This window comes from Callionymus lyra, chromosome 7 (genome assembly GCF_982586985.1).
Source record: "Callionymus lyra chromosome 7, fCalLyr1.hap1.1, whole genome shotgun sequence".
In the NCBI taxonomy this organism is placed as follows: domain Eukaryota; kingdom Metazoa; phylum Chordata; class Actinopteri; order Syngnathiformes; family Callionymidae; genus Callionymus; species Callionymus lyra.
The window spans coordinates 14,335,627-14,361,456 of record NC_141824.1 but is presented as its reverse complement, the minus strand read 5'-3'; the positions used below and the strand labels follow the sequence as shown (position 1 = coordinate 14,361,456).

Sequence of the window (25,830 nt, the reverse complement as noted above, 5' to 3'; positions counted from 1 at the left end):
GGAAACAATATATAACATTTTATATTGAATATAAAAGGCTATGACTTAGAGAATATTGAATTTAGAAAATATATGTTTTAACTAATAGAATAAGAATATCAAAATCTACGTGTATATTAATTAAATTCAATTATAATAATTAGAAAAATTGTGACATTCTATTCTGTCATCTCCCAGCACTTGGTCGTCCAGAAGACAAACAGAGGAAGCCGACCACTGGCCTGCGAGTGGACCTCGCTGCCATATAAGGAACAAGTGAGCGAGATCTTAGCCCGAGACAAAAGGGAGGCGTAAGACCTTTTATAGCTGCTGGTGCAGTTGTTGCACATCCCAGCGCTGCCGTTAAAAAAACCTCAAACAAATGCTGCCTCATTCTTCCCAACAGGATTTCCCAAGATCATATCGAGCAGCTTCCCCCCCCCGACTGGGAACATTTAAAATCTCAGAGCGGCTCAGATGGAGAGGATGAGGCTCAAGACCAGGAAGGAAACTGATGCTATAGTTGAGGGAGAGAAGGCTGAGGTAATGGGAGACTATAGAACACAGGATTTACTCTTACAGTTGCTGTGATGGCCAACAGAGGGCGCTAAATTACACATTATTCTGACTTTCTTGGTTTGTTTATTCTACGAGTTTAATTGAAGTACACTTGTATTTTGCTGTTCAATAAAACAGACGTCCAAGTATCCGTTGTCATGACTACGTCTGTTCCAAGCTTGTCTTGAAACAGTGTGTCAGTCTGGAGTGAAATGTTGACTGTGAATGTGTATTCAAACGTCCAAGCTCCTAGATGAAGCCAGTAACCTATACTTTATATTTTGATTATCTTTTAGCATTAATTTAACTATGGCGCATACGTATAGTGTATAATAGTTTCCAATCTAACAATTTTTATTTTAAAGTAAAAATTTATTTATTTTATTTAAATGATTATTTAAAATGATATTAAAGTACTTTTCATACTTGCGAATTTATCCTTTATTTATATTTCAAAAACATTTTCATGACCTTTTTTCACATTTTAATGTAATAATTTAATTATTATCATGTTATTTATTATATTATTATTATATTATTATTATTATTATATAATTTTGCTCGAGTTATTGAACTCAATTGCTTTCTTTTTTTATCTGCTTTTTCTTTTTGTTTTTTCAACTGTTATTTAATCTCTTTGCAACTTCATTTTCTTACTTATCAACTTATTTCTATTTTTCCCAACTTTATTGGCGCCGCACGAGCAGCAGCTGGTTACAACAGCTCCCTCTTTCTTCTTACTTTTTATTACACTTTTTCCTTTTTTTTGGCGTCTTTTTAATTTTTTCTTTAGAGTGGTCGGATCTTGTTGCCGTTGTGCACAAAACGAGACCACTTTTACAACTTTTGCATACGGTTTTCTGCTATTTTCGTCACTTTTGGGAACTCCGTCGGCAGACACGCTCAGCGGGTCTATTGTTTACACAAGGGATCAGCTGTTGGGGTTGCGCAACACCGCTCTCTCTCTCAGCGCGGAATGGATGATTCCCGTGGAAATCAAGAGAAAAAGACGCGGATGCAGAGCAGGTCGGATGAAACAAGAGAATAAGCGTAAGTTCCGTCCCTTTATTCCATCGATCATCATGGGAAATGTACGTTCGATTGTGAATAAAACGGACGAGCTTGCTGCGCTGACCCGGCATCAGAGAGACTTCCGGGAGAGCAGCCTTCTATGTTTCACGGAGACCTGGCTGACGGAGAAGATCCCAGACTCTGTTGTTTCCCTGGAGGGGTTCAAGATGGTGCGTGCGGACCGGGACATGGATGGAAAGAGGAGAGGAGGAGGAGTGGCGGTGTTTATTAATGAGAGATGGAGCGATCCCGCTCATGTCTCCATTAAAGAACAAGTGTGCACTAAGGACATAGAGTTCGTTGCGGTGGGCATCCGCCCGTATTACATCCCGAGGGAGTTCTCACATGTGATTGTGTTCACTGTTTACATTCCTCCCTCTGCGGACGCAGCCGCAGCGAGCGAGAGGCTGAGCGCCTCAGTGTCGGACCTGCAGCTCAAACACCCGAACTCTCTCCTGCTCATTAACGGAGATTTCAACCATGCCTCACTTTCCTCCATTCTTCCCACTTTCACACAATACGTGAAGTGCCACACCCGGGAGGACAAGACTCTGGACCTTTTATATGCAAATGTAAAAGGTGCCTACACCTCCATCCCCCTGCCCCCCCTCGGCCGCTCTGATCACAACCTGATACGTCTGCGACCTGAATACACTCCCATGGTGAGGAGACAGCCTGCACAGAAAAGAACTGTTAAGATGTGGAATGATGAAGCCAAGGAGAGGCTGAGAGACTGCTTTGAGTCTACGGACTGGAGCGTGTTCTCTCATGGTGATGACATCGACACCTTCAATGACCATTCCACAGATTACATAAAGTTCTGTGAGGGCAACGTCACACCGACCCGCAAGGTGCGGTGCTTTGCCAACACCAAGCCATGGGTGACCCCTCAACTTCAAGTTCTGCTGAACAAGAAGAAGAGGGTGTTTGCTTCAGGGAGCAGAGAGGAGCTTAAGGAGGTCCAGCGTGAACTCAAGAAGGCGATCAGGATGGCCAAGGACGAATACAAGGGGAAACTGGAGGAGCAACTGGCGCAGGGCAACACAAGGGATGTGTGGAAAGGCCTGAAGAACATCTCAGGTCATGGCCAGAGTGGAGCCAGAGCCACAGCAGGGGGAGACCAAAGATGGGCCACTGAACTGAACCAGTATTTCAACCGGTTTGATCAGGGCCCCCCTCCCCCCTCCACCTCTGCCCCTCACTCTTCACAAAGCTGTTTTTCCCCTGCTTCAGCCCCCTCCCCCCAACTGTTCTCACCTCCAAGCCACCTTTCTCCACCCCAACAAGCCCTACTGCCTCAGCTGCCCAACCCCCCACAGCCACCTCTCTTTGTTACATCGGAACAGGTGAGGAGAGAATTAAGGCGACTGAAGATCAGGAAAGCTGCTGGACCAGATGGACTCAGCCCCAGACTGCTCAGGGACTGTGCTGATCAACTTTGTGAGTTGGTCACACACATCTTCAACCTGAGCCTCAAACTGGAGAAGGTCCCGGTCCAGTGGAAGACCTCCTGTGTGGTTCCGGTTCCCAAGGCGGTACACGCGAAGGAGTCGAGCCACTTCAGACCAGTCGCCCTGACCTCCCATCTGATGAAGACCTTGGAGAGGCTGGTACTCCGCGAGCTACGCACGACGGTGAGCTCTGCGTTGGATCCGCTGCAGTTCGCCTACAGGCCAAAGATGGGGGTGGATGACGCCGTCATCTACCTGCAGCACCGGGCACTGTCTCATCTGGAAGCCGCCGGTAGCACTGTGAGAGTCATGTTTTTTGACTTCTCAAGTGCTTTCAACACCATCCAGCCGGCGCTGCTAAGGAAGAAGATGGAGGACGCAGGAGTTGGGACACAGCTGGCAGCATGGACGATGGACTACCTCACCAACAGGCCGCAGTATGTGAGGCTGCAGGACTGCAGGTCTGAGGTGACCATCTGCAGCACCGGGGTGCCTCAAGGGACAGTGCTGTCACCTTTCCTTTTTTCCCTCTACACGGCGGACTTTACCTATGACTCCAGCAGCTGTCACCTCCAGAAGTTTTCTGACGACTCGGCCATTGTGGGCTGCGTGTCTGGGGGGGGCGAGCTGGAGTATAGGTCAGTCATCAAGGACTTTGTTGACTGGTGTGAGAGCAACTACCTTTGCTTAAACACCGGTAAGACAAGGGAGATGGTGATTGACTTCAGGAAAAAGTCCCCACCATATCAACCGGTGAGCATCCAGGGTTCGGACATTGAGCTGGTGGACAGCTTCAAATACCTGGGTGTTCACCTCAACAATAAACTGAACTGGTCCACACACATCAACGCCGTGTACAAGAAGGGCCGAAGTCGCCTCCACCTCCTGGGGAGACTGAGGTCCTTCGGAGTGTGCAGACCACTTTTAAGGACCTTTTATGACTCCGTGGTAGCCTCTGCTATCCACTACGCTGTGGTCTGCTGGGGAGCAGGCAGCACGGACCGGGACAGGAAGAGACTGAACAGGCTGGTCACGAGGGCCGGCTCTGTCCTGGGCCGCTCGCTGGAGGAGGTGGAGGAGGTGGGAGAGAGGAGGACACTCTCCAGACTCTCCTCCATCAGGGACAACGCTCTCCACCCACTGCACCTGACCGTGGAGGAGCTGGCCAGCTCCTTCAGTGGCAGGCTCAGGCACCCCCAGTGTAGGACGGAGCGTTATAGAGGGTCCTTCATCCCAACTGGTGTCAGGATATTTAACTCTCTACTTTAAATATCCTGATGCTAATCCGTAGCGTGTTTTTCTTCTTGTGTGCTTTTTATTTTATTTTTTTTTCCGTTTTTTATTTCTATTTTATTTTATTTTTTATTCTATTTTATTTTGTTAATAGTGTCAATTTCTAATTTTGTAAATAATTTGTATATTTTTAAGATCGTTTTTATTTTATTTTGTATTATCTCTTGTACTATTTCTTTCTCCTTGCACTTTATTTTCTTCCAACTGCGCTGTTGTGAAAGTGTGTTTCCCCTCTGGGGATGAATAAAGCCTTTCTATTCTATTCTATTCTATTTATTTTTATTTAGCTTTTTCTCAACTTAAATGTTTGTTGAAACTTGTTTCCCCCCCTTTTTTTCTTGGTTAAAAAAAAAAAGAGGAACATGAAGGCACATAGACTTTTGATGATGTTGAATTTAATAATAAATATTTAGTTTTCGCACAACTATTACTAAATATTTAACCGTCATGCAAATTAAATGACAAATGAAAGTTTTGGAGCCGAAACACATTATAAAATTTCAAAAATAAATTCTGACAAAAAAAACTAAAAACCTTGAATACATCACTGAACTACAGTGTTGCAGAATTTACAGACCACATGACTCTCTACGAAGTGAACTTTATGAAATGAACTGCTTTCATTTGTTTTGACACCAAAATATTTCCAAACGTATATGTATCCTCCAGTCCTCAGTCATCGCCAGGATCTTTTGCGATTTCCTTGTTCCTTAAAGCTTGCGGAGGACATAATGAATGCTGTCATCTAGCGGCCGGAAGATCAATTGCAACACAAAACCTGTTAATTTGATCATTTTGAAGAAAGTCAAATTATTTAAGTGTGTACAAATTTTATTGAAATGTCAACCATAAAAGAGCTATAGTATGAATAAAATATGATTTGCAGGACAAAATGAATACAAATAAAATAAATAAATAGTAATATTGTTGTTGAATAGCAATACGGAATCATGAAAATAACTTTCTGATATTTAAGTGTAAATCTTTATTTTAATACACACTATACACCCTTTAAACACTTAAAGATAGTCAACTTCTTATATGAGGGGAAAAAACATCTGACTGTTGGAGGATGGAGAACACGGAAAAACACTTATTTTTTATTCTTTATTTTAGAAACTAAATCCAAAAATAAAAAGTGACTAATCATTTCTAAACATCTTTTAATATATAGCCTCTTCAAGTTAGTGCATCGTGTATGTCACAGGATAGCATAGATGAAAAACTACCTAAATAATACACTTTAATGCCGCTAACCAACGTACTCTGTTCACCACCTTCTCGCAGCTGACCAAGCACAACATCTCCTCCACATTCACCACAGAGAAATTCAATAACTACCTGTCATTTTTTCACTCAAAAATAGATACCATCCACACCACACTCCTTTTTTTCTGTATCCGGCTTTATAGTGAGCAACGTGAGCAACGTTTTTATGCATAACATGCAATATATCGACATTAAAGGGAGTTTTCACAGCTTAAATACATATAGTTCGCTAAAAGTCACTTGACCCAGAGTCGCATTTAATAATACAAAACTTAAATAACGACTGGAAATGTTTAAAAAATGGTTTCAAGCTGACAGCAACATCGGTGGGATTGACATCTTGGAATGCACTTCAGACGTTAATTTCTTGTTTATAATTTTTAGCCTGTTGTTCTACGTCATTGGTGCTCCGCCCTCTAACGGCTTCGCTATTGGTTTACCCCGAGGCACCGCCTCGTCTCTGAGAAAGCTTAATGAACTCGCCACCCAGCAGGGGGCAGTCCACTTCCTATAAAGGCGGGAAGCACCCGCCGCACTTTCTCCTTTTTCAACTCAGCGAGAAAGCTCCTGACAGTGGAATGTATGATGGCGAATGAATATTGAAGTGAACCATGTGTGCACGAAGACTCCCTGAAGAGGAGACACACATGTCTGCTTCGTTTTGCCTAGAGGCCCAAATCACACGTGATGATTATGTGGCCTTCCGAGCGCTTCCCACGGCTTTTGACAGTGACGGGAAGCGTTCGAGGCTTGTCGACCCACGCCGCCTCAGATCATGATTATGATCAACACAGGACTGCCATGTTGTTTAAGAAAACAACATGGCAGTCCTGTGCGCTGCACTCGACAAGCTCACGTTCCAACGTGTCGGACGTCGACGAGGAGGATGACTGGCTCGCTGCATGGAGTCGACCATGAGGTATGCGAGAGCGATCAGGTGAGTATCTCTTGCAGGCCACATGGCCCTCCTGCAGCGCACTCGACGGGTTCACTTGAGAGGTGTTAGTGTGCATGTGTTTCCGCCTGTGAGTGTGGCGTATTCACAGGCGTCATTAGAGACTTTCGCCGCTAATGCTAAGCTAACATGCTCCGCCGTTCATAGACAGCGAGAGTTTCCTCTCAGAACAAAGTTCGGATGAGGTTTTAAACCCCTTTCGTCCGGGTCATGCCGAGACTGTAATAACGGAGTCTGTCCACACGAATGAAGGGCAGACTCAACCATGTGCCTTGTTTCCAGATAAGCAAATGTCCACGAGACCGGCTTGATCAGCTGTGTTTACTTCACTTCCGTGTTGACATGCGCTGACGGGGTTTGACCGCCGATGAGCGTTGTCAAAAAAAAAAAAAAATCCCGGCGCCATGGATGACGTCACGTTTGGCGGAGAAACGTCATGGATGACGTCACATTTGGCGGAGAAACGCCATGGATGACGTCACGTTCGGCGGAGAAACGCCATGGAACGGACGCACCATTGAGAGGAATGGCCCGGCAGGAGGCGGCGCAGCTCCGCCATCACCTGCATGGGCGTGATGACGAGGCGCGACGGGGATACGCGGAGACGGAGATCCCGTTCGTCGGCCTGATAAGCAAATGTCCACGAGACCGGCTTGATCAGCTGTGTTTACTTCACTTCCGTGTTGACATGCGCTGACGGGGTTTGACCGCCGATGAGCGTTGTCAAAAAAATCCCGGCGCCATGGATGACGTCACGTTTGGCGGAGAAACGTCATGGATGACGTCACGTTTGGCGTGATGACGAGGCGCGACGGGGATACGCGTCCCGAGATCCCGTTCGTCGGCATCATCATCTGGTGGAGCTAAGCTAACATGCTCCGCCGTTCATAGACGGCGAGAGTTTCCTCTCAGAACACAGTTCGAAGGAGGGTTTAAACCCCTTCGCCCGGGTCATGCCGAGACTGTAATAACGGAGTCTGTCCACACGAATGAGGGGCAGACTCCAACCACATGTGTTTTGTTTACAGACGAGCAGAGGTCCGCGAGACCGGCTGAGTCAGCTGTGTTTACTTCCGCGTCGACCAGCGCTCGTGCCCGACAGAGCTTGACAGCTGATGAGGTGAGTGGAACTAGTCCAGACATGTCTATGTTGACCGGAGGTTGTTCCTTCCCCCACAGTGCTGTCTACAAGCACTGGCACCGTGGAGGACGTCACGTTGGCGGCGGAGAAACGCCATGGAACTGACGCAACCTGGTGTTTTTACGCGCGAGTTTCTCGCCGTCCTGAGACCAGGCGAGGGCGAGGAACTTCCGCCCCGTCTGGTCGATCAACTGGAGAGGTGCGTGGCGGTCGGATCTCACGAGTGACGAGCAGGTCTGGACCGCCAGCGGAGCTTGAGAATGTACGGGACCTGGTGAGTGATGCGGTGCCGACGCGCGCGCGACCTAAGAACTCATATCAGCTCCGGTTTAATTCTCCAGCACATTCATCCACATCGCGGGTTTTGTCAGCTCCGGTGACACTAAGAAGTGCTCAGGGAGTTGGGAAGACTTCCGGGGGGGAAAGGGAACACGCACGACGCGCATCTGAGGTGTCTCACGCGCACTTGTGCGCTTCTCCCACAGAGCCGGATTTTATGTATGAGAGTGGGGGTTCTAGTGAATCCAACTCGAGTACATGCTCTGTGGATTCAAGAGATAGAGACGCGGCTTGTGTGATGCCCTTTCGTCTACGGCCCGCTCTTGGACGTTCGAGGGGGCGGGCCGGAGGACTACCCAAGGTTCGCCAGGGCTGCGGTTCTGACAGAACATTATTCGGCTTGGAGTCGCCTGGTTTTACTTCTGGGACCCACTTGGCTGGGGGGAGTAATCAGGCGGGGCTATGCGCTACAATGTGCCCGTCAACCCCCGCGTTTTCAGGGATTCTCTGGACACGTATGGCGGAGCAGGAGAATTATCCTGTTTGAGAAACGAGGTGTCTACTCTGCTGCAGAAGGAGGTCGTAGAACTGGTCCCTGCAGTCGAGATGATGACAGCGTTTACTCCCGGTACTTCCTCGTGGCGAAGAAGACCGGGGGTTGGAGGCCCATTCTGGACCTCAGCTATTTGAACAAGTTCATAGCTACCCGCCCGTTTCGCATGTTGACGGTCAAGAAACTGCTATCAGGTGTAAGTCCAGGAGATTGGATGACATCTATCGACCTGACCGACGCGTACTTTCACATTCCGATAGCCAAGAGACATCGAAAGTACTTGCGTTTCGCCCTCGAGGGTCGGGTGTTTTCAATACACTCGACTCCCGTTCGGCTACTCTCTGGCACCCAGGACCTTCACCAAGTGTGTGGAAGCGGCAGTGGAGCCTTTGAGAGTGAGTGGGGTAAGGATCTTGACCTATCTGGACGACTGGTTGATCCTTGCCAGGTCAGAGGCAGGAAGTTGCGCTCACACACAGAAGGTGTTGAGCCATATTGCCACCCTGGGGTTCACAGTGAACCTCAGCAAGAGCGCTCTGACTCCAGTTCAACAGTTAGTTTACCTGGGGGTACTGTTGAACTCGGAGGAGGGATACGCGCGCCTCCCAGACGTGCGTATCCAGCCCATTCTCCGACTGACAACACAGTTGCTGGAAGCTCGGTGTCACGTGACAACAGCAGGCACTGTTATGTCCCTCCTGGGGCTCATGGCAGCAGCCCACACGGTAGTTCGGCTGGGCTTGCTGCACATGAGGGAGCTTCAGAGATGGTTTGGTCGTCTCAAGCTAGACCTCAAGCGGGAAAGAGGCGGAAAGCGCCTTCCCGCTCGGGTTTTGCAGGACATCCAGTTTTGGAACTCTCTAGCCAACCTCAGGCGGAGAGTTCCATTGGGTTGCGTCCTTCGTTACACTCAAGTGTTCACAGACGCTTCTCTGACAGGTTGGGGAGGCTCCTCGGGTCAGGCCTATGCCAGTGGGGTCTGGAGCAGTCCGGTGCTCAGACACATAAACTGGCTAGAGCTGAAGGCGATTCACAATGTCCTGCTTCACCTCTCTCCCCAACTGTCACGGTCCAACGTCCTAGTACTATCCGACAGCTCCACCGCCGTGGCGTACGTAAATCGCCAAGGTGGAGTCAGATCCCCAGCCCTTCTGAGTGTGGCAAAGAAGGCTTGGCTGTGGGCAGACTGTCACCTGCTTTCGCTCAGAGCTCAGCACGTACCGGGCGAGCTGAACGCAGTAGCGGACGGACTGTCGAGGGGGGCCGTCCAGGACGAATGGGGTCTGTCCGAGGCAGTGGCGAGCGAGATCTGGTCTCGGTTCGGTCACCCGGTTGTAGACCTCTTCGCCAGCAAGGAGAACTTCAAATGCCCTCTTTGGTTCTCCCTCAGGGCTTCGGATGCCCCCCACTAGGCGTGGACGCTTTAGCCCATTCGAGGTGGCCGGTCGGTCTACTGTTCGCCTTCCCCCCTCCGCGGCTCCTTCTCCCCTTGGTTCGGAGGGCGAGGCGGGGGGGGGCTGAGGTTAATACTAGTAGCACCAGACTCCCCGGGGGCGCTCTGGTTCCCTTGGGGCCCCGCTGCCCTGTGTCAGGCAGGGGGGACTCTGACAGCGCCCCCGGTGCTGGGCCGGCCTCTCAAGGTGTGGCTCCTGCACGGGACGAGCTGATCGGGACTCCACACGCTGGAGAACGCCCGGGCCCCGTCAACACGCAGGTTTATGCCTCAAAGTGGGGGATTTTCTCCCGCTGGTGTTCAGACAGGTCCTTGGACCCCAGCTCTTGTTGGTCTCCGCTATCCTGTCTTTCCTGCAACATTTGCTGGACAACTGGCGGACTGTGGCGACACTGAGAGTGTTCGCATCGGCCATAGCGACGAGGCATGTCGGTTTTGAGGGTGCTTCAGTTCGCGCCCACCCCTTGGTGGCACGTTTCTTGCGGGGTGCCTGCAGGCTTCGACCTCCTGCAAGGCCTTCCAGCCCTCAGTGGGATCTCCAGTTGGTACTGGACTCTCTCACAGGCCCGACCTTCGAGCCTCTTGACCAAGTCCCACTGGATATCTTGTCTTCATGGTATCGCTCCTTCTGGCACTAGCAACCACGAAGAGAGCAAGTGAGCTTTGTGCCCTCTCCATTAGCCCTGAGTGTCTTTCCTTGGCGTCGAGGAGTCTTCGGTGTCTTGCGTCCTAACACAGCGTTCCGCCCAAAGATTCTGAGTTCCTTGTTCCGGGCGACGACCTTCACGCTGCGGGCCTTTCATCCGCCGCCCCACTCGGACCCGGGTCAGGAACGTCTCCACCTGTTGTGTCCAGTGAGGGCGTTGGCCTGGTACTTGCGGCGGGTGGCCGTGTTTAGGCGCTCTGATGCCCTTTTTTGTCTGCCACGGTAGATGCCGACGGGGAGAGGCGATCTCCTCCCAGAGGTTCTCTCATTGGGTGAGATCGGCCATTATTCGGGCCTACCGAGCAGCGGGTGGATCCGCTCCTAGCGGTCTGAGGGCACATTCCACCCGTGGTGTGGCAGCCTCAGTGGCTCTTTTGCGGGGTGTGGCAGCAGAGGATATCTGCTCAGCTGCTTCTTGGGCGTCCACGTCTACCTTGCTAAGGCCTATCTCTTCGACGTGACGGCGGGATCAGTAGCTCATACGGTTCGAGCGCTGCTGTGCCCCCCCTCGAGGCCCACGGCTCCAGTGGACGTGGATCCTGGGCCGGCGGGGCCCTAGCGATGCTGCTTCAGGAGCGGCGTCCAGCTGGGGGTACATTTATCCCGTCAGGCTTCGCCTTTTGGGTAAACCAATAGCGAAGCCGTTAGAGGGCGGAGCACCAATGACGTAGAACCCCTGAGTTATCTATCATAACTGGTTGGTGCGAAGCCCTCTAACCTCGTCGCCCAGCGGTCGCCCTTCTCGCTGAGTTTTCAGTTGGAGAAAGTGCGGAGGGTGCTTCCCGCCTTTATAGGAAGAGGACTGCCCCCTGCTGGGTGGCGAGTTCATTAAGCTTTCTCAGAGACGAGGCGGTGCCTCGGGGTAAACCAATAGCGAAGCCTTTAGAGGGCTTCGCACCAACTCGTAGAACCTGAGGTTATGATAGATAACTCAGGGGTTATTCAACCTAGCGTATGGCAGTCCTTACATTCAAACGGGACACTTCCGTTTATCCTTCGAAGTTGTTTGTTCGTCGAAAAGTGAGACGGTTCGATGAACAACCATAAGAGATATTTAGTTTTGTTGATGCGAGTGGAATCCCTGACATAAAAAAAACAGCCAGTAAAAGAAAAATAACCACTCGTCGTCGTTTTTCTTCAGTTCGCCATATTTGTTTTGGTCAAGTCCGCTGGTCTCATACGTACTTCCAGAGGCGCAGCGACACGCTGTCCCTTTCAAAACCAAACACTGATCGTGTTATTTTCTTTATAAATAAAAACCGTTGTATTTATTCAAGTGGAGCCATCATCGCTAATAAAGTGTTTCCAGGACATCGGTTGTGAAATCAAGGCCGTTGTGAAAACGAACCAATAAAATGTGCGCGTTGTTTTATTTTTAAACTTTGTTCTCCGTTTTACTTCCTTTGTTGTGGTTTCGTCCTGTTCTGTAGGAAGCTAATAATGAAAATGTATTAAAATAATGATATATATCAAGTATTGTATATAAAAGATAGTAATTTGGAAATTGCATTTTTAAATAAAATATCGGTCAACAATGGCACCTATTATTGCAATACTTAATAAATAAATAATAGTATCCAAAACGATTAATAATGGTAATAAAATAGAGTCAATTGGTCATATAACAAATATTTTAAGTACCATTTGTTGTAGGAGTTAGTATGTCAAATACAACTAATAATGGTATTGAAATAATCCGATAGTCATGAAACATAATCATTTTCTATGATTTATCTTAGAAAAGTAATTGTAGAATTGTAAAAACACGACCATTCAATAAATACTATCAAAAAATATGGAAAATATGAATACATTAATGGATTGTATAAGTTGTGAAGGTTGTTAACATAATTTAAATTTTAAACTGAACTTTATATACTGCTTCATATAATATAAAAAATCATATAATCTTTAATGATCGTCATTATTAAAACATTAATTGTTTTTTAATAAAAAAATATTATCAAACAATGGCACATTTAATGGTAATAGCTAATAAAAGGATTAACATGGTAATAAAATAGAGTAAATTTGTCTTATAACAAATATTTTCATAATATTCTGGTATGTCAAATAATATACACATTTACAACAAAGTACAGTTGAAATAATAATTTGTCAGTCATGATACACAATTTTTTTTTTGAAACGAAAGTAATTTTAGAATTTAATATAAATATATTAATAATTTAATTTATTAATGAACATCAATTAAATATATGGAAAAACAAAAAAATGAAGATAAAAAGTATTTTCTGAAGATTATTAACATAGTATTGAATATTTAAAGATGTCGTTAAATGTGTTTGAAAAGAAAGTAACTTATTTTTGCAAATTTTAACTAAGTTAAATACACTCCTTGAGCATTGTTCTGTAGTTTAACAATTGTAATTATTACAAAAAAATGAATCATATTTTAAATAATAAAATATGAGTCACCAATGACACAAATCATTGTAACAGTTAATATAACAATTAATATCATAATACGAAGTCTTGTAACACATGTTTTTAGTATCTTTTGTTCGTGAACATATCCAAATATCAAAGAAAATTAAAACAATATTTATATAATAAGCAATTGTTTGTTATAACAGATTCCCCAACATGGTAATGAATATTTAAAAAACATTAAAAACCCAAATGTACTGCTCCATATTTAAAAGCGTTGCTGATTGTGCTGTAATTTAATTGTTATTTCTCCAAAGTGACTATTAACTAAAACCTAAAGGGAAAAAGGGTTTATTGAACAGCAAAATACAAGTGTGTTTCAATTAAACTTGTAGAATAAACAAACCAATAAAGTCAGAATAATGTGTAATTTAGCGCCCTCTGTTGGCCATCACAGCAACTGTAAGAGTAAATCCTGTGTTCTATAGTCTCCCATTACCTCAGCCTTCTCTCCCTCAACTATAGCATCAGTTTCCTTCCTGGTCTTGAGCCTCATCCTCTCCATCTGAGCCGCTCTGAGATTTTAATTTTCCCAGTCGGGGGGGGGAAGCTGCTCGATATGATCTTGGGAAATCCTGTCGGGAAGAATGAGGCAGCATTTGTTTGAGGTTTTTTTAACGGCAGCGCTGGGATGTGAAACAACTGCACCAGCAGCTATAAAAGGTCTTACGCCTCCCTTTTGTCTCGGGCTAAGATCTCGCTCACTTGTTCCTTATATGGCAGCGAGGTCCACTCGCAGGCCAGTGGTCGGCTTCCTCTGTTTGTCTTCTGGACGACCAAGTGCTGGGAGATGACAGAATAGAACGTCACGCGAGGTCAGAACTGTATTGAAGATCTTGTGAAGGTTGGTCAGAACACAGTTGATTCAAGTTTATTCATGTTTCTGCTGTTTAAAAAGATGAACAAAAACTTCAAACACATACGTGGGATTTTAGACATTTTTAGGTTTCTTAACTAAGGAGGTAATTCATTTTGAAGGGTTGATTTTTAAAATAATTTAATTTAATTTAACACGTATACGCTGTAAAAAAATATTTTTTCTAATTATTATAATTTAATTTAATTAATTTTACACATAGATTTTGATATTCTGATTCTAGTAGTTAAATTTTTTTTTTTCTAAATTCAATATTCTCTAAGCCATAGCCTTTTAAATTCAATATAAAATGTTATATATTGTTCTACCAGACAATACCAAAATAGAGCTACTTGGTTAAATTTTTTAGCCAATCATGCGAGGTGCAGTTGATCATGTGACCACGTCCAAGTAGCTCGGTGCTCTTTTGGTTTTGTCTAGTAGAGCTATTTTACCAACATTTTATATTACATTTTCTGGGTCAAGGTGACCCAAAGGTCCCTAAACAAATGGGTTTGTGCTATCCCTTGTGTTATCTCTGGGTCAAGGTTACTCGAAGGCCCCAAAATAAATGTGTTTGTGGTATTCCTTGTGTTGTCTCTGGATCAAGGTGACCCGAAGGCCCCGAAACAAATGTGTTTCTAGTATCCCTTGTGTTATCTCTGGGTCAAGTGGACCCTAAGGCCTGAAGACAAATATGCTTGTGGTATCCCTTGTGTTGTCTCTGAGTCAAGGTCAATGACCTCCCTGGCTTCCAGAACTACATATGCAGTTGTGCAGGTGGTTCACCTTGACCCAGAGACAACACAACGGATACCACAAACACATTTGTTTTTGGGCCTTGATGGAAAAATGTTGAATATTTGTTTATCAAATGTACTTTAACCACATATTATAAGTGTATCAATGCTGGTATTGTTTGTCTGCTTCATGTGTGAGAAGGAATTTGGGGAGACGTCTCTGTTCCAGGAACTGGACACTAAGGAGTAAACGTGACCTTGACCTTGATGGTGTAAATTATCCAAGTGTGTTATTGTTCTGAACCTATGGAGTAAAATCATGTAAGGCTTGTGAACGTGTGATGTAGATTTAACGGCAATATCAACTCTTGGTGCCTCAGAAATATATATATATATATACAAAGTATATCATTGTGACTTTGAATTAAATCTGGTGTCTGTTCTTGGAGTTTCAGCTCTAAGTTAGTATTCTAACCTAACAGGCCTTCGGGTCACTTTGACCCTGTGATAACAAGGGCTAGAAGACTACAAATTAAAAAAATATTCAACTTTTTCTATAAACTCCATTTACATTGGAATTATTTTAATATGTGTATCAAACTAATTTATTAAAAAAAATATTTTTGAATTCGATTTTTTAAAACATATTCAACTTTTCAATAATTTAAATTATTAAGAAAATAAAATAAAATGCTTAAAAAACAATGTTCAATAGAAAAATAAAATGTCAAACATTCAATGTATTCTGATGACATTGATATACTAAGCATTTCTTATTCAGTTTGAGTTTAAATAAAGGCCTTATTTATGAATATTATCTATCAAATAGAAAATAAATAAAGTACTTGTATATGACATGTATCAACTCGGGTTAGTTTTAAATAAACAGATAATCTCCGGGTTGTCAACCTCAGCAACATTCTTAGAGAAAACAGCTAAATAACATGAAAAGACCAGGACAGGAAACAAGGGAGGACTGTGGCTAATGAATGTTGGACGGCAGACAAACACTTGACGTGTTTCCTTCAAAGACCCCCGAGGGCCTCTGGGGGTCTCATTAGGGTCTCACCTGCTGGGACACTTCCCCGTGGACCGACCCCGACACATTCTTGTGTCTCTTCCTGTTCATCTTTGTTAAACCGAAGAGTTAAATAAAAACCTCCCGACTTAAAATATGCGTTATTAAATATTGTTAATGTTAAATTTCAGTTCACACTAATAGAGACTAAAGTTTGGCGTAATGATGTAAACCCAAAACCCCCTCCGGGTCAAGTGCCCCCCCACTGAGCAGGGAAAAGACGGGGTAAGGGTTCAGAGGAACTTTCCTGTGTGACTCAAACAGATATGAATAGCATGACGAACGGCGAGGACGTCCCACAGCACGACATTCCTCTTCTTTTCAGGATCTTCTACTGTGTCTGTGCATCTGCAGGAAGTCCACGATGCTTCCTGCCTCCGTGAGTCATTCGTCCGAACTCACACCACAATGGAAGATGCGTCTGAAGTTTGTTTCGTTTAAAGAAAGGCAGGTTTAAAATTTGGCCTAGTTTTATGTCGCGGTCGATAAATCCGTGGATATTCAGAAGAAATCATGGAGTTCGAAGCAATGAAAAAAAAACAATATATATGGAAGTAATAAATGCTTGAATTTAATATTTAAAATGTTGAAACTTTCTATTTCTTTATCGAAATTTTCTGTTTTTCTTGCAGTGAACTACTTTTTGAATCATTGAATTAAATCTTGAAAGAGCGAATTTAGTTTAAAAAAAGAATATATTCAAGATCATTTTTTTACACATAGAGTTTGAGATTCTTATTCCAATTATTCAAAAATATTTTTTCTAAATTCAATATTTTTCAATGCTTAACCTTTTAAATTCAATATAAAAATGTTAGTATAAAAGTGCCACGAGCCAATCATGCGTGGCGTAGATGATCATGTGACACATTACTATCAAGTGGTTGTAGAAATTATTGCAATTATTTAATTTTCTTTCAATGGAGATATTATTGAATTCAATTATTTAAAAAAAAAAACAAGTCACAAAATTAAAAAAAGTTAAATTCAATCGTCTGATGGCACTGTTGGACTTCAAGTGGACGTCCAGAACCACAGCCAGAACCGTGTCATTGAACGCATCGCGATTCACGTCTGCGATCGCATGTAATCACCATGGCGACGATCGCTCGCTCGCCGTCAAAGTGACTCTTTGTCATGTTGTGACGGAGTCCAGCAGAAATTCTCATCTCTCTCCCACTCGCCGCCCGAGCCCCCTCGCCTTACTCAAAGCCCCTCGGACAATGGTCGGCTCTCATGGTGCCAGAACTGCCCCCCAAAACAAGCGGCTCCCGGGTGTGTCCTCGCCGCCGAGAAAGAATGACTTCTTCACTGACTTCAGTAGGAATGAACTCCACCTTCCCTCGTTAATAAACAAGAGACTCATTATCCTACGGATCAACTTTGTTCTGTAACCAAATGTCTGTCCAGGGTGTCCCCCTGTGTAGCTGGGACGCCCCCCCCCCTCTATAATCTTTCAATAGTCAGAAAATAAATACTAGAATAAAAGTCCTTGAAGTATTTTCAGTGTTTGGGAACTTTGTGGAGGAGGCTTCTTCCTGTCTTTATGATCTTTCACTCATTCCCAAACTCCATGCCCCCTAAAAATTCCCACATGCCCTCCCCAGGATGTATCGTATTAAGTCGGAGGTGAAAGGGGACGGTTTGGGTCGTTCGTCTGCCCAGAATAATCCAGAGAATCCTCAGGGGGGAGGATGATTCCCATGATTATTTACACACTGTGTCCTCACGGCGCATCGGTGGTGTTACACATTTCCTACGCCTGAAGCTGTTTGATGAGAACATTCTTAACCGCCACACAAACTTCTTATGAACACAGTTCTCAGAACTTTTCATTAAGCTCCTTATTTAGCGCCTCGTATTATCTAAAACAAGTTTGATTTCTTTCAGTCGAAGACATTATTTAGCATTTTTGAAATGTCATTGTTTGCCGCTTTACGTGCACAACAAGGACAAAAATTAGAATCAAAGCTCTTCACCACGGAAAGTGGAGACAACTTCAAAAGATTTGTGGATCCAGATGGTTATTTGTGACACCACCATAATCGGTTCCTATGGAAGTATATCAGTGTCATCAGAATATTGATCTTTTACATTTGACGTTTCCAATATTAAAGCTTTTTTAACTCATTCATTTTCTACCACCTTGTCGCGGGGAGACTGGAGCCTATCCCAGTATCATAGAGGGAGAGGCAGGGGACACCCTGGACAAGACGCCAGTCTGTTGCAGGGCACATAAAGACAGACAACCATTCACACACACACTCTCAAACCTATGGACAATTTCCCATTTTCTCAATCAACCTCTGTATGTTTTTGGACTGTGGGAGGAAACCGGAGTTCCCGGAGTAAACCCACGCATCACGGGGAGAACATACAGACTCTACACAGAAAGGTCACAAGTTGGCTCGGCCTGGAAGCGTTTTTTTTTTTTTTAAGTATTTCATTATTACCAAGCTGCTCAATTGAACATACGGCCAATCATGCGACACACAGACGATCATGTGATCAAGAAGCTCGGCGCTCTTTTGGTATAGTCTGGTCGCACTATTACACCAATTATTATATTGAATTTAAAAGGCTATGAATTAAAAACCATTGAATTTAGAATGTTTTTTTTTTTTAATATTTGATTAAAACAAAATCTAATAATACAAAACAACACAAATTAAAGCCGTCAAATGAGGTATTTATCCTTTGAAAAATCAGCCAAAAAGTTTAAACTTTTGAAATGTTTGATTGAATTGAATCATTTAACTTCCTCTTGGCTTCACGTGTACATGAACACAACATCACAGAGTTCATGTCATGTTATCAGCAACGCTGGAGTATTTCCATCTAAATACTGCAGCGGCTCATATCTTCAGGAGCAGATGCCCACGGATGGTTTTAAAAAGGAAAGAATAACAGAGCATCAATCGTATCTGTTTAACAGTCTGCTGACTTAAACCAGAGCTGGAATTGTTTTAGTTTGCCTGACTTTCACTAAAATAACACACCATGAATGAAACTTGAGAGAAGTTCAATGAAATCAAACAAAACCAAAGACGTGATGTCCTGTTTAATGTGTTACCATAGTTCCTTTATGGTTTATCATTCAATAATGTGTTTAAAAAAAAAAAAAAATATATATTTACATTTATTTACATGCAAGTATCCACACGTAATTTTTGGGTTGAAATTAAACTTCCGGCCTCTAGATGGCAGCAGTCATTACTTCCTCCACAGCCTGATGAACATTGAAATCCCACAACATTCCCGCTATGACAGAGGATGAGAGGATACAGTCGACTCCAACAGATTTTACAGTTTAATTATGGACACATTTTGGTTTCAAAACAAATGAAAGCAGTTACGACTTACGTTCTGAAAACTCCATACATTTAATGTTTTACTTGTTTAAACGAACGAGATGTATCTAGTAATATTTATTTGTACTTACTACTCAACACGACATAAACAATGCTTTGCCGCCCAGCCAACCAATCACAGCCGGTGATCATTTTTGACATTGACGTAGAATTTAAATATAGTATTGTAGCCACTAAAGGTTTTAGAAAATATTGACATGATGATAAATACTGGATATTCTTTCCCACGAAACAGTATTGCTATTCGATAACCCTGAATTGATTTTTCTTTTTCATTAATAAAAACAAAACAAGACATGTCATTATAGATGGATGGATGGATGGAGGGATGGATGGATGGATAGATAGATATTGCAGCAGAAGTCTGAAGTGTATATGGTGAAGAGGAGAGGGGCAAGTACTGTACCCTGAGGTGCTCCTGTACTGCACACCACAGTGTCAAACGTGATGTCCTGTTTATGTGTTACCATATCCTTCAATAATGTGTGTAAAAAATATAATATAATAATATTTTTTTTAAATGTACATTTATTTACAATTAACATTCAAGTAGTCACACAAACTTTTTGGGTTGAAATTAAACTTCCGGCCGCTACTTCCTCCACAGCCTCATGAACATTGAAATCCCACGACATCTCCTCTATGACTGAGGACGAGAGGATACAGTAGACTCCAGGAGATTTTACAGTTGAATTATGGACACATTTTGGTTTCAAAACAAATGAAAGAAGTTACGACTTCGTCAAGAGTCATGTGGTCTGTAAATTCTGCAACACCAGAGTCAAGTACTCGACAATACTACAAATATACCCTTGTTACTACAGTATCCCAATACTTGGTATTGGTCCCCCTGTATTGTGATACGTATCATATCAGCAGATTCTTGACAATACACACCCCTAGCAGCGACCAATCAACAGTCACTAAATAAAAGCAGTTTGTAGAAAGGCATCATAAAAGTTCACTGTGTTTTTGGCTCCGTAAGTAAGGTGGGTGTGATTACTGCCTCCAGCTGAGTTCTGTGGTTATGTAGTTAAAAAATGTGAGAAACTTTACAGTTCCTGTCTGTAGCTTGGTAGAATATATTTAGATATGTAGTACTGTGTGCAAAATAAAAATCTGCGAAACAACGATATGGCGAGAAACAACTGTATTGAAGATATAGTTTATAGCAATATCAAAGTGAGGTCAAGTATATCAACGATCTATCTATCTCTCTATCTATCTATTAACTATCTTGTAAGTAAAGCCTGAGGTAGTATATATATATATTAAAAATGTATAACGCATTTGTTAATATAATCATGTAATGACTCATATAATAAACAATAACTGAGTATTCATCATTTTTTTCCTGCTTGTTATTCAATGTATTTGACTAAGATGTGCGCAATGTTTTGAGCTTCATTTTTCATACAACATGGAGATCAATCACGTTTTTTTTATTCACAATTGTATTCATGATCGTGTTTCTTTCATCTCAAAGCTTGTGACCCTCAGTGAGAGCAGAGGTTCTCCCTCTCAGCTCAGCTCACGAGCACGTTACCAACACTCTATTTCGGGGAATAACATGGAACATTTTGGTCAAAAATCTTTAACCCTTTACGTCAAAAGCCTCATCATTTACTTCTCGATCAGTTGTTATGCTGGTAAAATTTAAATTGAGATGGACCAACTGCTCTTCTTCACAAGCTGCTGGAGCTGATTTGGAAAAGAGCTGGAATGACTCTAGTTGGAAGGCGAACACATGCTCAGGTTTTTCTGTCAGGAAAAGGTTGGAGATCAGCGACTTTCTTTCATCCTCTTCCAAGTTCACAGCCCGTGATGGCTGACGACGGATCAGATCATGTCGAGATGAAACTACTGCGGTAGCCGCGCAGACACCGCGAGGCCGAACACGAATATCTGCTCAGATAACTGTGGAATCTGTTCATGAGCTGAAGGCGACAGTCACAAGTTTTTTAACACACTTTCTATCATCACAGCTTAGATCTCAGGTTCTTATCACCATAACAGTTTCAGTGTTGTTGAACCTTTATTTAGGAACGATTAGGAAGCAAATATTGTGATTCCCAGGCAACAACAAACAAGACAAAGTTATAAATACCAGCTATAAACTAAATAGTGGTAAAGATATATTCATGTTTATATGAAAAATGACACCCGTGTCACAATAAAAACACACAATTGTACATTATTTATATACTTATCAATGAATTTTATGTATACAATATAAATAATGTATTTTTTTTATTGTGAGGCAGCTCTCATTATTCATATAAACATGAATGTATCTTTACCTCTATATAAATACACACACAAACACAAACACACAGACACACACACACACACACATATATATATAAAAGGCTACGTATAAAAAAAATGCTTGCTTGAAGCATTTCCTACATCTCACAACATCTATTAATACTAATACTGATCTTAATATAGACTGATCTGCGATAATATATACATTTATTTTTTTATTTTATTAGACTATAATTGTATTTACCCCAGAACATCTCCCTGCATTTATGAGCCACACTGTGTTTTATTTTTAACGTGTTTAATATAAAGGATTTTACTTTAAATCCATCAATAATCCAGAATAAGATGTCACCTACTAGTATGTCCATGTCTTATGTACTATTAGACTACAAATACTTTAATTATATTAGAAGTGTTTTTATTGCGTAATCAAACAACTGATTTTATGTTTCCAGCGACAATGGGGGCTTTTAATTTCTGCTGTGCTACTGTAAATTTAGTTAAACATTTTATGATCCTACTTTGAATGTCAAGTGCTCTTTATTTAACTCTGGCAGTTTGTTATGATTATGTAAAGCCCTGTTTGTGGGTGACCTGTTACCTTTTGGCAGCTTTATTCCCTCCAACCACACGCCCCTAAAACGCCAGATTGTTTTAGACGTGCGGCCAAGAGATCAACAGCGAGTGAGTAAAGCGTGGGAGGTCAAAACAAAACCCTGTAAATGATATTCGGGAGTCAGTGAGACCATATTAAGAAGAAGAGAAAGGGGAGTAAAACTCACGGCTCTTTCCCACTTAGATGAAGATAAGAGGATGAATATGATGCTTTAATGGTGAAAAATGTCTTCTTGCAGAAACACCTCCTGGTCTCAAGAACAGAAAAACCACTCTTGAGGTATTTAGTGTAGGAAGAGACTACTTTTACTTTACTGTACTCCTGTCTATAAATACTAATTCTGAGCTTGATATAGACTGAGGTGCATTCATTCATTGACCTTCATAAATAAGTAAATAAATAATGTAATGTTTTTTTATTGCGACCATATAAAACATGAATTATTATTATTTACACCTCTATAATGTAAACAATTCATTTGATACATAAAGCATATATTTATTTTCGAATATGGTCATAAAATGTCCTGAATGATATAACAATTTAGAAGTTTATTATTTAATGGGAGAATTAAGGTATTTTTATGGCTATTTTCACCTCAGAATTACCACTGTAACTGCTTCACCCTATTACTGTTGAATTTTGTCATTTTAAAGACAGTTTCAGTTACAACAGATCACAACTTGTCAACTTGGCAACTGGAAGTGTTGCACAAGTGTGTTTGTAAAAAAGAGAAACATGTGAATGTTGTTGTGTAAAACTTCAGGTCTGACATAAAACTTTATAATTATGAACCACTGGCTTATCAAGAATTAATAGCATTGTATTAAAAATGACTTAAAGTACTAAACTATTTATATTTACAATGACAGACATTCACATTATACACGTTTTGATCCTTTAAAAATACTTTTAAACTCCATTTAATAAGCTTAAAAAAACTGGACACGAGTTTTCATAGGACCATTGTACTTATTTATAAACGTATTTATTAGAATGTTGACGAGATAAAAGGAGTTAAAGACATTTATCAGTTTATCTGAGGTGTGCCGCCTCCTCCTCCACACTGTAAAAAAACATCCCCTATTGAGGTCACTCTTTTCTCACTTTTTAAGTTTAAAAACGTATTTTAAGAGAATTCAATTAGTTTGTTTTAAAAGAATAGGGTATTTAACTAAAGTGAAAACAAGTCTGATGTTTCTAGGAGGTCTCTGAACGTCTCAGGTTGAAGGTTCGCCATGTTAATCTTTTACAGCGTGGACCTCCTCCTGCTCCAGCTGCTGCTCCGTCGGTGCAGGAGGTTCTTCAGTCTCTTCACGCCCGGACACAAGCATGGCTGTACGGACGCTCGTCTCTGCTCTCGCCGGACTCCTGGTCCTCCTGCTCGCCCGGGGAGGTGAGTCACAACCAGCCGCTGCATGAAACTTTTGACGCGACATCTTTATTGTGCAAACTTTAGATTTTTCACTTCATAGTTTAGAAGATTCTTTTTTTTCCCGAAAACATTTTTTTATTAGAACAGCAACTGTTATCAATAGAATAATAACGAAAATTGATTTTATGGATCCGTTTTGTTGTTTATTAAACTATAGAAGTGTTTTTTTATGATGCAGAACTAAAATGAAAGTTTAAGTTCAAAACACAAGAACTGATGCAAACTTTCATTCAACGAGAGCTTGGGACACCCTGGAAAGGCATTTATTATTGAATAATTATTTAAGGAAATGTTTACAACTTTAAACAGAGTAAGAAAAAAAAACACATTTTGACAAGATGTTTAAAAAAAACAACATTATTTTTACATCCTTAAAGCACTCTTGAGATATTGAATGTACTAAGAGACTACTTTTATGTATTTTGACATCAACATAGATTTTAGTTAACTCTAAATCCACGTCATTACTCATCATAAGTATGTTTAGATTTACTAGTTCAATAAACATGTTTCTCTGATTAATCTAATTCAGATTTTTGGAACGTTTTTCTCTCATGTTAAAGTCAAATACTTGTTATTTTATCACCTACTCTTTCATCTAAACGACTGCTGCTAAAAGAGTGATTAAAAAAAACAAACATCTTTGTTCAAAGCCGGACAGCTGAAGTGTGAAAATAGAGTCGGCGTATAATGCAGAGGAATGATGTGTAATTGGCTCAGTGTATGAAGAGAGTCTTGTTCCATCAACGGCACATATTTTTAGCGTGGTCGCTCTGCTTTCTATCAACGGCCGTCTCTTCCCAGCTGCCTCCCTGTTTCTGTCACACCAGTCAAACACACTCTCTGAGGGATGTGCATCTAACCTGCTCAGTGTGTGAGAGGTTTACGACTTTTTTTTTCAATTTGTTGTCAGAAGTTCTCTCCTGACCCGCGGTGATTGTTCTAATCCTGCGGGTCACTTTGTCTTTGAGAGTCACTTCCTTTCTTATTTCCAACGTTCCACCAGCCCACCTCCTGACGGACGATTGTTTACGACCACGTGACCTATCCACACCTTCTCCTCTTATTGTCCCGATCTCCTGTCTGACACGAACCAGAAACCACCGGCTGTGACCTCCACAGACTCCCTGTGACCTTGGGAGCTTTCTTTCCTGGAGCTTTAATGTGATCAGTGACCAACTGATCCTTATATTCTGTTAGATTGTTTGTGTGTTTATCCAAGAGTTTAAGAGATTGTGTGAGACACGCGCACACATATTTTGGATTGTCGTATCATTGTGGATCTATCATTAGCTGTGTGTCAGGATGTGGCTCAAGTTAATCGTCTCATGTCTACATTTCAGCCTCAGATCGATGACACTATAACTTTGAAAATATCCAAACCCTTAAACACTATTTTTTTTTCACGATTCTGCTACAATATTCAACAGTACTGTTTCATTTTTCTTTTTGGAAATTCACAATTACGATGCAAATATTCAGCATGTTTTTTAACCTGTATTGCAATTCAACTTTGACTGATGACTGAGGACGAGAGGATACAGTCGACTCCAGCAGCTTTTAAAGCTGATGTTTGGACATATTTTGTTTTCAAAACAAATGAAAGCAGTTACGACTTCGTCAAGAGTCATTCCACAACGCCAGTGAAAGTACTCGGACAATACTATAAATATCTATTTTTTCTACACACAGTATATCGCAATATACAGTGTCGTTTCCCCCTGTATCATAGTGGCTGAAACCAAAGCAGGATTCGTCTCCTCCACACTGACAAACTTTATTTTTATCCGTCCCGCTACATTTCCTAAGATTCTCTTGAGGGCGATCGATGTTTATTCACTTTGTACAGAGTTGTAAATAAATAAACAATACAGTGGGATTAGAAACTCACATCTGCAGCCACATTACCGTCACTTTAATGGAATATTTCTTCACAACTTCATCCATTTATGTGGCGAGAAAGCTTCTGTTACAGGACCAGGAGACAGGTGATCTGGGTTTATGGAAGCATTTTTATTTAATATCTCAACACCCAAAAAAACAATGCCTCATATAAGTATTGCTCTAGAACTGATGATGTCTCTTTGTAGCACCAAGTTAGATGGATGTTGGAATAATTTGATTTGTCATTTATTAAAACATCTCATTTGTAAACGCTGAAGGTTCTTTTTGTTCAGTTTTGTTTGGGTCTTTTGTGAGCGTTCCCATGTTGAACGAACACATGTGTCGCGCCTTTGTCTCGCACTGGTGATGACATCATAGGAAAGGCGGCACGGTGTCGAAGCGACCCCTGATAAGGATACCATT

The 25,830-nt window shown here is 42.2% G+C and overlaps 1 protein-coding gene across 4 annotated transcripts in view; it reads left to right on the top strand.

Annotated features, from left to right (window-relative positions):
• The window catches only part of LOC148075136 (cell surface glycoprotein MUC18-like), a 129,362-nt gene that overhangs the window by 63,787 nt on the left and 39,745 nt on the right, over positions 1 to 25,830 (top strand). For all 4 annotated transcript variants that reach the window (XR_015711838.1, XM_087795151.1, XM_087795150.1 and 1 more), the window contains exon 3: positions 23,344 to 23,484. Coding sequence is in view for 3 of the 4 variants with exons in the window: in XM_087795151.1 (XP_087651277.1) it covers positions 23,344 to 23,484 (141 nt within the window). In the remaining variant the exon portion in view is untranslated. The remainder of the gene's footprint in view (positions 1 to 23,343; positions 23,485 to 25,830) is intronic.